This window comes from Girardinichthys multiradiatus, chromosome 18, assembly GCF_021462225.1.
Source record: "Girardinichthys multiradiatus isolate DD_20200921_A chromosome 18, DD_fGirMul_XY1, whole genome shotgun sequence".
NCBI classification, from domain to species: domain Eukaryota; kingdom Metazoa; phylum Chordata; class Actinopteri; order Cyprinodontiformes; family Goodeidae; genus Girardinichthys; species Girardinichthys multiradiatus.
Genome location: NC_061810.1, coordinates 22,993,935 through 23,012,180, shown reverse-complemented (window position 1 = coordinate 23,012,180; position 18,246 = coordinate 22,993,935). Strand labels below are relative to the sequence as shown.

The window sequence follows — 18,246 nt, the reverse complement described above, 5'->3', positions numbered from 1 at the left end:
CTCCCGCCCCCACTATAAACAGTGTTGGCAAAGCACTGCTTCCCCCTCCTGAGGCGCCGGACGGTTTGCCAGAATCGCTTCGAGGCCAACCGGTAGTCCTTCTCCATGGCCTCACCGAACTCTTCCCAGGCCCGGGTTTTTGCCTCTGCCACAGCCCGGGCCGCAGCACGCTTGGCCTCGCAGTACCCGTCAGCCGCCTCAGGAGTCCCACAAGCCAACCACAGCCGATAGGACTCCTTCTTCAGCTTAACAGCATCCCTTACTGCCGGTGTCCACCACCGGGTTCTGGGATTGCCGCCACGACAGGCACCGCAGACCTTACGGCCGCAGCTATGGGCAGCAGCATCGACAATAGATGCAGAAAACATGGTCCACTCGGACTCCATGTCTCCAACATCCCCCGGGATCTGGTCGAAGCTCTCCCGGAGGTGGGAGTTGAATACATCCCTGGCCGAGGGCTCCGCCAGGCGTTCCCAGCAGACCCTCACTATGCGCTTGGGCCTGCCGAGTCTGTCCGGCTTTCTCCTCCTCCAGCGGATCCAACTCACCACCAGGTGATGATCAGTGGACAGCTCAGCCCCTCTCTTCACCCGAGTGTCCAAAACATGCGGCCGAAGGTCTGATGATACGACAACAAAGTCGATCATCGACCTCCTGCCTAGGGTGTCCTGGTGCCAAGTGCACTGATGGACACCCTTATGTTTGAACATGGTGTTCGTTATGGACAATCCGTGACTAGCACAGAAGTCCAATAACAAAACACCACTCGGATTCAGATCGGGGAGGCCATTCCTCCCGATCACGCCTCTCCAGGTGTCACTGTCGTTCCCCACGTGGGCGTTGAAGTCCCCCAGCAGAATAATGGAGTCCCCGGGAGGGGCACTATCCAGCACCCCCGACAGGGACGCCAAGAAGGCAGGGTACTCTGCACTACCACTCGGCCCGTAGGCTGAAATGATAGTCAGAGACCTCTCCCCAACCCGAAGGCGCAGGGATACAACCCTCTCATCCACTGGGGTAAACCCCAACACGAGACGGCTGAGCTGGGGGGCAACAAGCAAACCCACACCAGCCCGCCGCCTCTCCCCGTGGGCCACTCCAGAGTAGAAGAGAGTCCAACCCCTCTCAAGGAGATGGGTTCCAGAGCCCACGCTGTGCGTGGAGGCGAGCCCGACTATTTCTAGTCGATATCTCTCGACCTCCCGCACAAGCTCAGGCTCCTTCCCCCCCAGCGAGGTGACATTCCACGTCCCTAGAGCCAGCCTAAGCATCCGGGGATCGGGCCGTTGAGGTCTCCACCTTCGTCCGCCACCCAATCCTCTTTGCACCGGTCCCTCACGGTTCCCCCTGCAGGTGGTTGGCCCACTGGGGGATGGCCTCGCGTCTCTCGTTCGGGCTTGGCCCGGCCGGGTCCCGCGAGGAGCAACCCGGCCACCAGGCGCTCTCCGACGAGTCCCGACCCCAGGCCTGGCTCCAGGGTGGGACCCCGGCTCCGCCGTACCGGGCGACGTCACGTGCCTCGATATTGTGTTCTTCATGAGGGGTTTTTGAACCATTCTTTGTCTGACCCATCACCTAGAACCTGTTTGCCATGGGAGACCCTACCAGGGGCATTTAGGCCCCAGACAACATAGCCTCTAGGATCATTTGAGCACTCAAACCCCTCCACCACGTTAAGGTGACGGTTCAAGGAGGGGACAAACAAATGTATTCACTGATTTAAACCCTTCAATTGTAGCTCTTGCTGTATGTTGAAAGGCTTTTGTTGTGTGTTGAAAGGCAAATCATCACGTCTTGGAAAACATCATCATAGGGTGTATGTTGTCCTGTTGAAAGGCGAATCATCACTCTAGTCTCCACCTCAGCTCAATCCCCAAAGAATGATGCGGCCACCACCATGTTTAACTTTACTGATGGTGTTTTCAGGGTGATGTGCAGTGTTAGCTTTCCACCACATATGGTGTTTTGCAAGTAGTCCAAAAAATTTTATTATTTAGGGGTATCAGTGTAGAGGACAGTGGACATAAATGCATGCCACATTTTTGTATTCATAAAGAGAATGTAATAACCAGGTGTTGTATCTTTAAATTGTGCAATACATTGTGTTGGTCTATCACATAAAATCCCAGGAAAATAAACTGAATCTTGAAAATGTTTAGCTGGTATAAATAAGTAAACGTATTTGTTATCGTTAAAACTAAAAGGTCAGGCAGTGGTTGAGGAAAACATGAGCAAGTTCTTACAATCACAGATGTATTGAAGAAGGTTGGACCTGTGACTTATGAAGGTATTTCAGCATTTCAAATAAGGTCTGAGATGTTTTGCTGATAATATAACCTAGATAGTGCATTATATCTTTACTTACAGAAGACATTCAGCCTATTCTATTTGAGTAAATTGTAATTTAATTGCAAGTATAAAGAAAATAAAAATAGATATAGACTGCAAACTTAACTGAACATTATTGAAAGTTAGTCACAAAGAGATTTCGTGACATATTCTTATGCACAAAATAATACATATACCAATCTAATATTATGCATGCACAAATGCGTTATTTGTTCTATAGAAATTCATTGTGATGTTTCTAGCTAAATCAGCACTCTCAAAATGTCACGCCTACCTTTTCAGCTCCACAAACAAGGAAACAAATTAAACTCCTCCTCCACCGCTCCTTCTCTTTCCCCGAAGGCAAGAGGAGTTTCTTTAGTTTAACCTCGTTCAGCCTGACTTGACACTCAGAGACGCAAGAGACAACATGAAGGTAGGTATCTTTTCTTTCCTCTGAAATGACAGCAACTTTTAATAATTCTGAATCCCACAAAGTGTGTTGCTATGTGATAAGGACTATTACTTCCTTCCTTGTTGATGGGAGTTGGAAATTTTGCATCAGCCAGTAATAACAAAGTTTTCGATAAAAAGAAAATACGTCATGAGTGTCTGGAAGCATTTGGACAGAACGGGATTGGCTTCCAGCCGCTGCGGTGTTTACATTGTTTTATGTTACTAATATATTATTATTTATCTCGTAACCGTGATTCAATCTGAATCCCTCTAAACTCCTGCCTTCGTGAGGACGGATTTTCTGTACTTTGATTGCAATCTTACCGGCAACTAAAATCTGAATTAACTGAAAATGAGGAAGCACGTAAATAGAAAAAAATATATATATAGTATCTTCTTACCTCTTACGCGCGGGGGAGGGGGTTGGGTTGGTGCAGATTTTAGCTTAATTTGCTTAACATTATAAATCAAACTAATAAACCATTCCAGCAGGGTCTCTGTTATCTTTGCAACCAGTATCGGCCAATAAAAATGCTCTCTGTTTACCTTCCTCTTGTAACGCTTGATCTCCACTTGAAAAGGCGTTACACCTTTGTAGTCTAAACTCAGTTGGTTACGTGGGATCGGTAGATAATTTCAGGTACTAATGTAAAAGCATGTGTTACAGAGGCAGCTCATCGCAGAGGCATGACATGCTGAATAATGTGGAAACCCCAGAGTGTTTCGATTTGACGTCGGCTTGTAGTCAGAAACATTCACCAATTGATTTTCTCTTATGAGGTCTAATTGTCATTTTTATAACTGAGCACCTATAATACTACTAGATTATGCAACATTATAACTATATGATGCGTCATATGTTGTATATATCATGGTTTAGGTTTGCTCACCCCTAAGAGGCATTTTACTACAAAACAATAACCTCTAATTAAACCTTTTTAGAAGTGATCTCTTACATGATGAGATTTGCTTTACTGGTGAATAAAGGGTTAGTCAGTTACGACCTCCATGTTCATCTGTTCACAACATGCACATTTCAAAATAGTGTTGGATGACACTCTCCACCTCTAAAAACTGTTTATTTAAAAACAGTCCAAATTGGGTTATTTGCCAACTGGATTATATGTCAAATATGGACTGATTCAGACCCTTTCTCTTGCTTTGCTGACTTTTACAATTCACAATTGTAAAACCTAAAACACTACTCTGTGTATTGAAAAATGATGCTGAAGTGTTGCGGAGCATGTTTAAATGTGATGGTAATGGCTCAAGGAACAGTAGGTAAAATCATACCATTAACTGAAACTAAAAGTCTTATGTGAAAATGAAGTGAGCTCAAACAGTCAGTGTTAGATTCAGAGTTCTCCGACCCATATTACTCATTCCGATGCCCAATAGGTCTCCTGTCTCATTAACTATGGCTCAGTAAATTTACTCATGGGTTAAACTCAACAGGGTTAGATTATGGGTTTTACTCAGCATACCGGGTTAGTTTTCTAACACAAAGAAATGGGTTAAAGCTACTACTGTCAGTTAAATAACTCTTAACCAGAATTATTTAAACAGGTAATATTCAGGTTAAAATATATTATTTTTGTTTCTAGAGTAATTAAATATATAAAATAGGAACTTCATACTCATCATATAATCACATAACATTGTATAAAATACTCCCTGTCTATACTGCATTAATGACCAATTCTTAGAACATAGCCAGCACTAGCTTGCGCTATCTATTTAGCTAGTAAAAGGTTAATGTTATGTCAAATGAGCACTTAACTCATAATATCTTATAAAACATTTATTGACAGACAAGTAAAAAGCTAATGGGAGTTGATCAAACATATTATCTAGTGTATGCTAAAGTCATTAGCATGACTCAATGATATTAGGATTATCTTGTAGCATATATTTGACTTTAATATCACCCCTTGTAAGAGGTTCATGGAAGTCTGATCAAGGTATTGTATAGTTCAAAATGGCGGTCCGGAAAATGCTGCAGGTCCTTTTTAACCTCTTTTGTATCCCAGATGAACTGCTTTGATTTTTGAGACAATATCCAGTTAAAACCTCTCAACTTCCTTTCAATTCCCAATAAGCATTTTGTTTAAAGAACTAACCCAACAGTTTCTAGTGTGTATCAAAACACAGAGGGTTAGACTCCGTAGTATCACGGTGTTGCCAGGGCAACCTGTTATGACTCAGAAATACTTCATTGTTTACATTTTCCTTTTCATGTCGTCACCCTTTTACTGATATGACATACATATTCTAAACCACAAGCCACATGTGACTTTAGAAACAGATAACCTTATATGTAAAGTTTGACAAATCTTACAAATAAAATCTGTTAGCAGTGTAATGTAATGTAGCAGGTATTTTCTCCAAACCATAATCAAATGAAACCAACCCCTGAAATACAGAGGTATACTTTTGAAAGAAACCACCAGAAGTGTTCATGATTGTGATGTTAACCCAGATACAGTATATTTGGAATTACATTAAAAATGTGTGCACTTCTCTTTTCTGTCATTTACTACGTATATGTCAAGATCATGTTAAAAATATTCCCTGTTGTTGTTCATATATGTAGTTTTGAATCTTACTTTCAAACTCTACCTAGTATCACTTGATAGTAAATGTATTCTGTACTGTCCACCGGGTAATTATTTAGCTCCTGGGAATTCCCTCGGATTTTAGTTTCTGCGACACATAACTAATATTTGTATTGTATGTGTTATAGCTATTCTGTGGTATTTGAAGCAGAGTGGTGAGACAAATCTATATTCTGAAATAGATGTGAGAAGCAGGAAGTGGTTTTTCTTTCTTTTGATTTCTCCTAATTTAAGCTAACATAACCTAAAACCTAAATAAATAAGATGTAACTCCCTGCCTGGGAATTTCCTCAGATCTACAGCAGCTACCAGGAATGAAGTGGAGAGAAAATCATTTCCTCATCGACAGTTTTGTATACCAATTTGTCTGAAATTAGTTTATAAATAAATAAAATCATTATATCTTCTTCAGGGAAGCAAGATGCAGGAGGTGTTGATTAATATGAAAACATAAAACAGAGTCGCTGAAGGTATCCCATACACAATATTAAGTATTTCCCTTAGTTTAGAGAATAAGGGCTTTGTACCTTCAAAACAGACTCTCTCTTTTAGTGCACCAGGGACTTCCCTGAGGCCTTCTGTTGGCAGAAGACATGCTTGTGCAGAGGTTAAGAGAAAAAATCCCAAAATTCCCACATAAGAATCATCAAGGGCAAATCCGGCATTTCTAATAAATTGGTTATTGAACATTTGTGTTTGCTTTGTAATCTAATTAAGCCTTTGTGTAAATGTAATTCAATAATCCTTTGTAAATCACAACATTTACTCTTTTATAAGTTGCCAAATATTTATGTGATGATTCAAGTAAATTTTATAAAATCTCATAGAAAACATAGCCTGCATTGACTTAAGATTACAGTGTTTAAATGTTGATTTAGCTTGTTCAGTGTGAGAGCTTGTAACCAGAAAACGATCATCTTGCAGTATTCAACTCATGTTTTTGTTTTCAACAGGCATCACGTTCTTGGCTGACTCTCCTGTAAGTCATCCTTCCATTTCCCAATATGTCACAGTGATTATTTCATTTTAGCGGCAGACAGTTGTTCAATAACTATAAATAATGTGACCTCAGGTCTAACGGTCATTTATAATTTTGGGTGGCTATTTGTCAGGGCACAAGGTAGTGTTCCTGAAAACTGAAAGCCTTGACAGAGTTTTGTTTTACAGCACATCAACCACAAAATCTTATCAGGAAACCACAACAAATACCGTTTTCCTTGTGATGTCAGTGCGAGTGAGAAGACATAGTTCAGTCTTGTAATTGTACTGAAGTAATACAACATTTAAGTTAATTAATACGCTCAGTACTTGGCAGTTTTATTAATTACCATAAGAATAATTTATTATAATTTTTATTTTGAATTTATATTTTTTAAACCTTAACAATAAAGTAAGTTTGTTATATTTAATTGGTAGACTGTTATCTGTGCTGAAGGTGATGGCCTTAGATGCTTTGAGCATCAATCTGCCAACTTGATCTCACTTTAATTTGGCCTAAAACTATTCAAACCCCTAGTATATTTAGATTTAAAGCAACCTTTGTAATATACACCATGTTTCTTTTGGATTAAAGTATTATGAACATGTTAAAGATGGCTAGCCTGAGTCTTGAATCTGATAGAGAATCTGTAGAGGAAGCTAGAGATTAGGGTGATGGCAAGGAGGCCTTCAAACCTCAAAGCTTATCACCAAAGATAAATCATCAAGATACCAGTAGAAACATATTTTGAAAAATATTGTCAACAATTATAATGAGCTTTTCCAATCAGAAAAAAAAGTTTTTGGTTGAAAGTGAATAATGTTAAATTGGAATCTGGGTTATGAATAATTTGGGAATTGGCTTCATTGGTGGTACTGGGAATTACTTCTGTGCTACTTTCTGTCTGTATGAGACATTATGGCTGACTTTCATTGAAATACAGTAACAAATACAGAGGGAAAAATAAATATTGAACAAGGTTTTTCTCAGTAAATAAAATTCCAAATTGGCTGTTAACATGAAATTCACACCATATTTTATAACAACCTAAACAATAAGCACATATATAGACATCACAACAAACAAGTCCATATGTTAAATTATTTCTAATGAGGGAGAAGGACACAGAGGATAAGTATTGAACCAATGAAGAAAATAAACTTCACTGTAATCTGTTCTCAAATAAGAACCAAATGTAACTCCTTGAATATCGATGCACACACCATAGTGAGACATCTTGCACTTTTCATGATCAAAAAAGGCTTTTCGTATAGTACTTGCTAAATTTAAAAAAGTAAGTAATTATTATGGAAATTATTAACCTAAAATACAGTTGACCTGATTTAATTTCTCTCTGTGCATGCACTCATGTGTTGTTCCTGACATCTGAAGTGAAATCCATGTCAAAATCACAATTAGAAATGTATGAGAAAAACATTGACATGTTTAAAACCTATTTTTCCTAAAAACTAAAGATAATTGAAGGGCACAAAACAGAGAAGTAACAGTAATTGTCCCAAATACGACGTCCCGCTGGCTTAACCTGTCTACCACAAGTTAAACATGTCACATAATCCTTTAGTCTTCATCAACATTCAGAGTGACTTTAGGAAAAGATCAAACTAGCCATTGACAAATTATGACTCAGGGTTACTTATTTAAAAATGAGATGTCGAATTATTAAATCGCATGGAGCTAAAATTCCCCAAATGTCCCATGGGTTAGATTACAACAATTTCAAATAGTCACACATTTCTCATTCTGACATCTGTTAAGCCTCACACCTCAGTGACTGTGGCTAAACATTTTTTCCTAAAGGGAAGCAATCCAAAACCTCAAACAATTTGACTTACTGCTTCTATTTGTTTGTGTTTGCATTTATAAAATAATGTGAATCCACATTTTTGTTTAAGGGCAATATTTAGGGCTGTTTTTATATGGACTATAGCTGTGTATCTTTTTGTTACTGTTACACGTTTGTAATAATTTACCACATGTATTTTTTTTCTGTTTATCTAGAGGACCAGGGCTCCTTCTTTATCTGCTGCCTCTAGTTTTAAAGGTAACCGGACTCAGGTCTGTTGATGGAGGTGAGTGTCCCATTTAATCTGTTTATTTAATTTCACAGTTTACCATTTTGGAAACATTTATTAAGTAGTTGAATATGTAAAAACCATGAATGGAAACCCTACCATAAACAGTTATAATTCTTTGGTTAAAGAATTTTATAATTCAGGTAGTTAAGAAGTGAGGTTCTACTAAGACATTTTAATCAGTTAATATCTCCCTTGCGGTAGAAAACCCGTTTAGCATGAATAAGTTGATTTCAGAAACAGAAGCTAAAGGCTAACCCGTTAGGGGCAAAGACCAAAGTGGACTTCTTAGGTATTTATAAAACTCTAATTTCAAACATTTTGAAGTAGTTTTTGTTATCACATGACACTGTTTTATAAAACTTCAAACCATCATCATGTATGAAATATTTGGTGATCTACACCGAAGTCTATGATTACTTACAATGGAAAATATTAGGACATGTTGTCCTTTCAATTAACTTTCTGGGTAACATGTCTTCTGTTAACAGAACATGTACACTGTTTCCTGTCAGAGTAAGTGTGTGATGTAGAAATGGTGTAAATGCGGTCTTATTCAGGCAGTTACTCTGACTGGAAACACCTTCTGTTCTGTTCTCAGAACAGGTTTCAAACAGAAAGAACATGTATGGCACACTGCCTCATACCTCCATATACCATGCAAATAATCATCTGCTATGTTACAAATAAGTGTCAAATGTCGTAGTGAAGAAAAAATGTCCATAAATTAGCTTTTGTGTTAACCGCTGTATTCCAGATTGGAGTTATTTCAAGACAGTTGAAATCCTCATTGGTTTTGGTCCCGTCTGAGAGTCCTAGGTGTTAGCTTCAGACTCCAGGACCAACTATTCTGGATTTAAAGTAAAGACATCTAGAACGTTATCTATTGAAAATAAGATTTTTTCTGAATTTGTTGTTCTAACAATAGTTCTCTTCAAAAATGTTTTACTGTCCTCTAAAGCCTTTGAGTGTAGCTGGGCAAATCACATAGTTAAATTTTTATGAGTGTGATGTGGCTATTAAGTATTAACTGTGTTTAAGAAAGCAAGCCTAGTGTTTTCACCCAAAATTAGCTAAACAAAAGCTACATATGTTCCTATCTAAAGACAGACAGCTGGCCCAAAACACTCTTAATTTACCATTCAGGACACTTCATTTCACAGAACTTATGATAGGGACACTGTCTGGATAGGAATTTACAAAAGAAATTAAGAGCAACCAAAATTATCTTCCTGAGTCATCAAAGGTTTCCCAAAAATCCCCACTCCCACACAAAACTTGAAATGAGAAGAGTTTACTCTAAGTGATAATAGAGTGCTTGTTAATATTTCATTTTCTTAATTGTCAATTTTCCCTAAAGATATTTTACCATAAGATGTGTCCTAATATCTTTTTCTGTTTTTTTTTTTTTTTTCAGGGCATTCTTATCCAGAGTCATATAAAGGAGTGGTTGGTGGAAATGTCAGCTTCTACTGCCCTGTAGATAAAACAAAGAATTTGGATTTTCTTTACTTCCAGAAAGTTGTCGTCATTGGAGAACAAATTTTCTTTAATGGCTACCACTCAAAACCTCTAAAACCACAACCAAGGACAGAAATGGACCAGAGCAACACAATAATGCACATCTATGAACTAACCTCATCCGACAGTGGGGAATACGAATGTCATTATATGTATAAAGACGATCAAACGGTTAACACGGTTAAGATACATCTTAGTGTCACAGGTAGGCAAGTTTTAATGTCATTCTTGGTCTCACTGTCACTTATTTTATGTACCTAGGTTCTGGTCTGGATAGGTCAAGAGTTTATCACAGAGCCCGAAATCAACTGTAAAACCTTTTGTAGGCAGATTTAGGAACGTTTTCAGAACAATGTATTACATTTTTGTATTTATATTTAAACTTTTTCATATGAATCAGTCTAGATAAAAGTTGTTTTGTTTTGCTTCCTCTGCTGTTTTTGAGTCAAAAATAAGGATTGTCTGCTTATTTGAAGGAAAGCTGTTTTTACCTATCTATTTCTTTATAACCTTAAATGCTTGAGAAGAAAATAAATACGTCACTTTCTCTTTCTGTCATTCTTACAGCTCTCTTCAGCAAGCCTGTTATAACAAACAACTGTAACCAAGCAAATGGCATCCCATTAGAATGTGAAGTTAAATGTGAGGCACATAATGGGTTTCCAAACAAAAAAATTAAGTGGAATGAACTTCGAAACATCAGCAAAGAAATGTGGAACATTCTCAGGAACAATGAAGTACCGACCAAAACAGAATTGGTTAATATCTCCAGCACTGCGTCTTTTAACTGCTCCGTTGGTGAACTGAAGGTATCCTGCTCTGTGGACGGCATCACCTCAGATATCATCTCAGTGTGTAAGTACTTAATTCAGACAGGACAATAACTTCTCTTCTTCACCCTGTCTTCCACTTTTAGTCACACAACAAGTTTTAGGAAGTAAGTAACCAATACAAATCCCTTTAGCACATTCATTAACTTTTCATGGAATAATTGAGGGAAGTTTTTGGATAATTTTACATCATCACTTTTTAGAGAACAGTCTAGGTTTTGACTGAGTAAAGATTTGTACAAGGCTTAACCAGCTTCTTCGTACGGATGTAGTGCTTATGTTGGAGAATTATAAAGAGATGCTAAACAGAAATTTCAGTTTTCTTCCAAGGGAAATACTAAAAGCTGACTCAGTTGCCCACTGCTTATATGTATGGTGCAAGGGCAACCCTACCAAGATATAGCTGTACACCTAAAAGTAAGAAGAACATTAATCTGAGAAGCATTCAACCGGGGATAAATTGTTGGAATCCACAGTTCAGGCATGAGAATCTATTGACAGGGCAGCTATTAGTTGTTCACAAATCTGGACTTTTTAGAACAGGCTCGAAAAAAAAAAAGCCATAGCTTAAATAAAACCATAAGAAATCCCCTTTAAGGGTTGTCACAAGCCATTTAAGAGACACAGCAAACAAGTTAAAGAAGATACTCTGATCAGATGACACCAAAAATGAACTTTTTTGGCCTACATGGAAAACACTATGGGAGACACAAAACATCAGTCCATACCAGCAACAAAATCCCTACTGTGAAACATAGTAATGGCAGCATTATGCTATGGGAATGGCTTTTGTCAGAAGCCAAAGGGACGCAGGTAAAGATGAAAGGAAGATACATGGAGCTTCATTCAGGACAATCCTGGAAGAGAACCTGTTGGGGGCTACTAAAGAGACTGAGATGGAGGTTCCCCCTCCAGCAGGGGAACACCCCTGAACACAGAGCCAGAGCTACAATGGAAAGGTTTAGATCAAAGCATAGTCATGATGTGAATTGAATGGTCTACTCAGAATCTGAACCTAAATCCAATAAAAAATTTGTGGCAATACTTGAAAATTGACGTTCACAGACCAGTCTGACTGAGCTTGAGCTGTTTTGTAAAGAAGAGAGAATAAAAATTAAAAACATTAAGTCTCTAGATGTGCAAAGTTGGTAGGGACATACCTCAAAAGCCTTACAGCTGTAACCACAACAAAAGGTGATGCGACAGTATTGACTTAAGAGTAATTAATACAAATGCACGGCACACAAATGGACTATTCACTAAGTACATTGGTCTATACGATGCAGCGTTCACTTTTCAGACTTTTATTTGTAAAAAACAAAGTAAAAATTAATATTGTGCGCTTCTTTCCATCGGATCTGCATGATTATATTTTGTTTTGTGTTTCTCAATCACATAAAATCCCAATGAAATACTTATATCATCTGGTTGTTTCATGACAAAATGTGACACAATTCAAGAAGTATAAACATTTTTGCAATTCACTCTAAAGGGCTTAAAATAAAATGCAGATCAGTTGCTTGATGCTTATGTGTCCAATTTGCTAAATAATTAAAGAAAATATTAAATTAAATAAGTTTTAGATATGTATTCTAGTATCAATTAAAACATACAAAGGAATAGCTTTTAAATCATATACTAATACTCATATTCTCCCCTAAAAGATTGTTATACGGGTTTAGTGTAGTTAATTGATCTTAGTTTATTCTGCTTCAGTATGGACTGTTTTAGTGTGAATTTCCTGAAATTTGAGCCTGCTGCTCTGCAATGAAAAAGCCACCAGTGAAGAAAAAAGTGTGTTAGTTCATTAGCTGTAGGTTCTAGCTGTAAGGAACTCACCAAAAGAAAAGTCAAACCCCAACAATTTATTTTTCCATCATATTGAAATGTTCCTATTTGGGGGTTATAATTTCTTCTTAGCCTTGTGGTTTTGTAGAAAAGCATACAAGCCCCGAAGAAGCACCATGAGCACAGATTTCTTCAGATGAGATTGTGTTCCCTTTATTTTGTATTGACTACATTGCCTTGATCATGTAACAGGAAATATATGGAAAACAGCAATCAGAATAGGGTTTTCTCGTTTATTGGGAGCTAACTGATTGTTACCAAAAAAGAAAATAAAGTTCTAGACTTGCTCTTACAGATTTCAGTCTTTCCAGCAGACTTTTCTGACTCCATATGTTTGATCTTTTCTGAAGGTTATTCTAAGGCCTCCCCTGACCAATCTGCAAACCTCATTATTGTGATAGCTGCAGTAGTTTGTGTACTTGTGGGGATTGCGATTCTTTGCGTGTTCAAATTCAAGAAAAGAACAACTGGTAAGGACAAACATACTTCTGATTAGATCTTAAAAGTTTAACACATATTTGCACATCTGCCTCTATGATTCACCATATAGAAATGTGCAAAAGAAACTCATTGTGTGTCCTACTGTTTTTTGATTTCTCGGAGCAGAAGCAGAAAACACAAGATCAAATGGACATCCAGAGTGAGTGTTGGTTTGTTGAGCACAACATGTCACATAAATACACTGAAAATTATTCGGTTATATAAACTCATCATACAAAAGTACAGATATTGTTGACAAAAAGCTTTAAAGTTATACCTTTGAAAGAAATCACTACCTTTAACTTCAATAACGAATCACTCATAAGATGTTTACTAATCACATTTTCCTGTTCTTGCTTCTCTTTCTGTTTAACTTCTTCCATCCAGGGAGGTCAGAGTTCTGAATAATTTGGGATCCTGATTATATAAAAGAACATTTGAACTGCAGGTCACCTGTCCTGGAAAATGGGACATAAGCTATTTGTCACTGGAATGCACACGGCATCTAAAGCCTGCACAGGCATGCCCACCGAGTCTGAGACTCAGCAGGGAGTGACAGTGCGCTGTCAGAGCAGAAGAAGGTATTTACATTAAACTGGGTAAATTGTTCGTCATTGAACAACAGTGGTTAAATTTCCAAAGAAATTACATTTCTGCTGGGGCGTGCTGCTGTTCTTAGCACATGATGTAAAAGTACATGCAATGGAAACTCCTTCACTGCAGACGAGAAGTAAAACTAAACCTGACAAAGACTTCTGTTACAGTGAGTGGTGCTGGAGTGACCGCTCTACATTCACATTTGCTGATCTAGTTTTGAATGTTCTGATGTCTCAGCACACTTAAGTTAACCTTGTTTTAACACAATAAGTAATAATATAACAATAAAAAGTCATGTTTAATAGTAGAAAAAGTTGGGTTAATTATGTGGCAGAAATAACTAGTAGCATGAGGTTCAAGGAACTGTAAATGGCAGGATGTCAGTATTGTGATTGCACTTAAATGTGCACTTTGATAGTATGCTATCAGTTCCAATAAAGTGCAATATTTATATGAGGATTTTTTTCTTCTTTTTAACTGAACTTTGTTCCTGTTCTCATGTACAAAAATGTGACCATATATGTTGGACTAAGACCAGTTATTTAAGTTATTGTGTCGTAGTTTTTCATGATGTTTTGACAATAAAATGTTTACCCTGTTTACACGGTTTAGGGAAAGGAGCTGTCTGTTATTTCCCTTTCCCTTTGCTCTTAATTACCAGACAGCTTTAACAAGCTGCTTTCATTTCCCTAAAGTGTGTGACAGTTCTCCTCAGGAACACGTCTGTCTTTCTCTGTGTGATCAGATTTTTTTGTATGTACATTTTTTAAATAACAAATAAAATATCTATTTAAAAATTAATGCAGCTGGAGAAGGTCATTTTATGCATGGTTTATTGAAATCATTTATAAGTCACCCATGTCCACTTGTGTGCAATTTATTATCTGCTCTGTTAGGAAATCAGAGGTTTGAGAACATTATTGAGCAAAGAGTATCATGAAGACTAAGGAATACACAGGACAGCCTGGGGGGAAAGTTACAAAGTAATTTCAAAGCAGGGTTAAGTCATAAAACAATATCTCAAGTTCAATTACAGTTCCTTCTCAAAAAATTAGCATATTGTGATAAAGTTCATTATTTTCCATAATGTCATGATGAAAATTTAACATTCATATATTTTAGATTCATTGCACACTAACTGAAATATTTCAGGTCTTTTATTGTCTTAATACGGATGATTTTGGCATACAGCTCATGAAAACCTAAAATTCCTATCTCACAAAATTAGCATATCATTAAAAGGGTCTCTAAACGAGCTATGAACCTAATCATCTGAATCAACAAGTTAACTCTAAACACCTGCAAAAGATTCCTGAGGCCTTTAAAACTCCCAGCCTGGTTCATCACTCAAAACCCCAATCATGGGTAAGACTGCCGACCTGACTGCTGTCCAGAAGGCCACTATTGACACCCTCAAGCAAGAGGGTAAGACACAGAAAGAAATTTCTGAACGAATAGGCTGTTCCCAGAGTGCTGTATCAAGGCACCTCAGTGGGAAGTCTGTGGGAAGGAAAAAGTGTGGCAGAAAACGCTGCACAACGAGAAGAGGTGACCGGACCCTGAGGAAGATTGTGGAGAAGGGCCGATTCCAGACCTTGGGGGACCTGCGGAAGCAGTGGACTGAGTCTGGAGTAGAAACATCCAGAGCCACCGTGCACAGGTGTGTGCAGGAAATGGGCTACAGGTGCCGCATTCCCCAGGTCAAGCCACTTTTGAACCAGAAACAGCGGCAGAAGCGCCTGACTTGGGCTACAGAGAAGCAGCACTGGACTGTTGCTCAGTGGTCCAAAGTACTTTTTTCGGATGAAAGCAAATTCTGCATGTCATTTGGAAATCAAGGTGCCAGAGTCTGGAGGAAGACTGGGGAGAAGGAAATGCCAAAATGCCAGAAGTCCAGTGTCAAGTACCCACAGTCAGTGATGGTCTGGGGTGCCGTGTCAGCTGCTGGTGTTGGTCCACTGTGTTTTATCAAGGGCAGGGTCAATGCAGCTAGCTATCAGGAGATTTTGGAGCACTTCATGCTTCCATCTGCTGAAAAGCTTTATGGAGATGAAGATTTTATTTTTCAGCACGACCTGGCACCTGCTCACAGTGCCAAAACCACTGGTAAATGGTTTACTGACCATGGTATCACTGTGCTCAATTGGCCTGCCAACTCTCCTGACCTGAACCCCATAGAGAATCTGTGGGATATTGTGAAGAGAACGTTGAGAGACTCAAGACCCAACACTCTGGATGAGCTAAAGGCCGCTATCGAAGCATCCTGGGCCTCCATAAGACCTCAGCAGTGCCACAGGCTGATTGCCTCCATGCCACGCCGCATTGAAGCAGTCATTTCTGCAAAAGGATTCCCGACCAAGTATTGAGTGCATAACTGTACATGATTATTTGAAGGTTGACGTTTTTTGTATTAAAAACACTTTTCTTTTATTGGTCGGATGAAATATGCTAATTTTGTGAGATAGGAATTTTGGGTTTTCATGAGCTGTATGCCACAATCATCCGTATTAAGACAATAAAAGACCTGAAATATTTCAGTTAGTGTGCAATGAATCTAAAATATATGAATGTTCAATTTTCATCATGACATTATGGAAAATAATTAACTTTATCACAATATGCTAATTTTTTGAGAAGGACCTGTATGTAAACAGTACAGCTATTAATCTTACAATCTACAAATCTTCCCTTCATGGAAGAGGGGCTGGAAGGAAGCCATTGTTGAAAGAATGCTATAAAAAGTCGTGTTTAAAATTTACCACAAGTCAAGCAGGGTACACAGCAAACATGTGGAAGAAGGTGTGCTGATCAGATGAGACCAAAGTTAAACTTATGGACTGCATGTAAGGTGCTATGAATCCGTGAAACCAAACATTGAAAATTATCCTAAACCCCCACTGTGAAACGTGGTAGTAGCACCATTATAGGTATGCTTTTGTTCAGCAGGGAAAGGGAAACTTGGCTGAGTTTATGAGAAGATAAACACAGGGCATTACTGAAAAAGTGGTAGAGGTTACAGAAGACTTGAGACCGGGCCAGATGTTCACTTTTAATAATAAAAAGGGAATACTGATTATTTCAATACAGATTTGCATTCAGATGTATTCTAAACAGCACAGTCAAGTGAAAACAATGGAAACACAAGCAGGGCTAATCTTTATTCATACTTTGTCACCTTATTGTGCCGAGAAAAAAATAATCACAGCAAGCTTTTTTTTTTTCCATGGCAATAATATATAATGGCCACTAGATGTAGCAAAAGCACCATAGAAAACATTGTAATTCCAGCTGGTTTAACGGAGGGTTTGTGTGAACTGCAGGAATAATTTACAAAAGCGCTGCAATAAGGAGCTTGATTGCATTTGCATTGGGGACAAAACTAACTACCACATTTAGTGGGTCAAAACCTACTAACACAAACTTTATCATCACAGCAACAAGAATATTATTGGTGCTGGTTATTGGAGTTAATCATGTCTCCTGCATGGAAATAAATAGGTATTCATAGTTTATGGTAAGAAAACAAGACAAATATACGATCACAGGAAAGAAACTGGAGAAGGGAGATGAAATTAAAGACAGCCCTAGACACATGTTTGTACATATCAATCAACTCTTTCCTTTTCTTTTGTTTCTCAGTTCTAACATCTTTCTTGTTTCCATAATCCTTCTTTACATACATTCCTTTTTTGAAACACAGTTTCATGTTTGAATTTGTCTCCCTAGCCATTGTGACAGGTTGTCAGTGCATGTCTCTGTCCCAGATTTACATTTAGGCAGCAGAGCAGTACCAGGTTGGTTGCACTTTAGGAATTTAACCCAAGGGTTCATGCTCTCCTCCTCCTTATTTTTCCCTCCTGATGCCCTTTATCTTTCCCATCCTTTCCTTTGCATAGACTCACCCATTCCCTTCTCGTGAATATCCTCTTGCTCCATTTCAAGTCACTTTTAGGCTTTCCGTCAATTATCTTTCCCTCCCCCGCATCTGCTCCTATCTTTTCCCCCTTGTATCCACCCTTTCTGCTTTCTTTTCTCCAATTCTCCACCCCCCAGGCCTTTTTAAATTCCCCTTTTTATATTCAGAGCTTATTGTCCAAGCTGTCTAACACCCCCCTTTCTTCTGTCATCATCCCCTCACCTCCTTGCGTCCCCCTTCCCCACTCATTCCTCTGCTGTCTAACCCAAACAAACCAGGGAGGACCTTCCTTTGCGGTTGCTGTAGGAGAAACACACACATGTCAAAGTTGGTTGAAACATAAACATTAGTCAATTTGAGGAACTGAAAAAGGAAATGAGCCACTTTAAGTTTAATGTGACAGAGCTATTGTGAGGAAGTCTGAACTGTTCATTTAGAGTTGCGATTATACAAGTAAAACTGCTAAACTGTGTTTGACCACACTTTAGAGCTACAGGAGGAAGAAGAACAATAAGAAAGAAAATCATTTTTGGTTAATTAAAACACACATACTCGTTACTTTAATTTTTCTGGTAATTAACTT

General features: G+C 38.5%; 1 protein-coding gene across 1 annotated transcript; it reads left to right on the top strand.

The window, feature by feature from the left end:
* Positions 1 to 2,655: 2,655 nt before the first annotated feature.
* Positions 2,656 to 14,548, top strand: LOC124883611 (CD276 antigen homolog). Its single transcript, XM_047390788.1, has 8 exons — positions 2,656 to 2,764; positions 6,353 to 6,378; positions 8,398 to 8,468; positions 9,889 to 10,197; positions 10,560 to 10,847; positions 13,021 to 13,140; positions 13,277 to 13,310; positions 13,538 to 14,548. The coding sequence occupies exons 1-8, from the start codon at positions 2,759 to 2,761 to the stop codon at positions 13,569 to 13,571; spliced, it is 888 nt and encodes a 295-aa protein (XP_047246744.1). The 5' UTR covers positions 2,656 to 2,758; the 3' UTR covers positions 13,572 to 14,548.
* Positions 14,549 to 18,246: the final 3,698 nt, after the last annotated feature.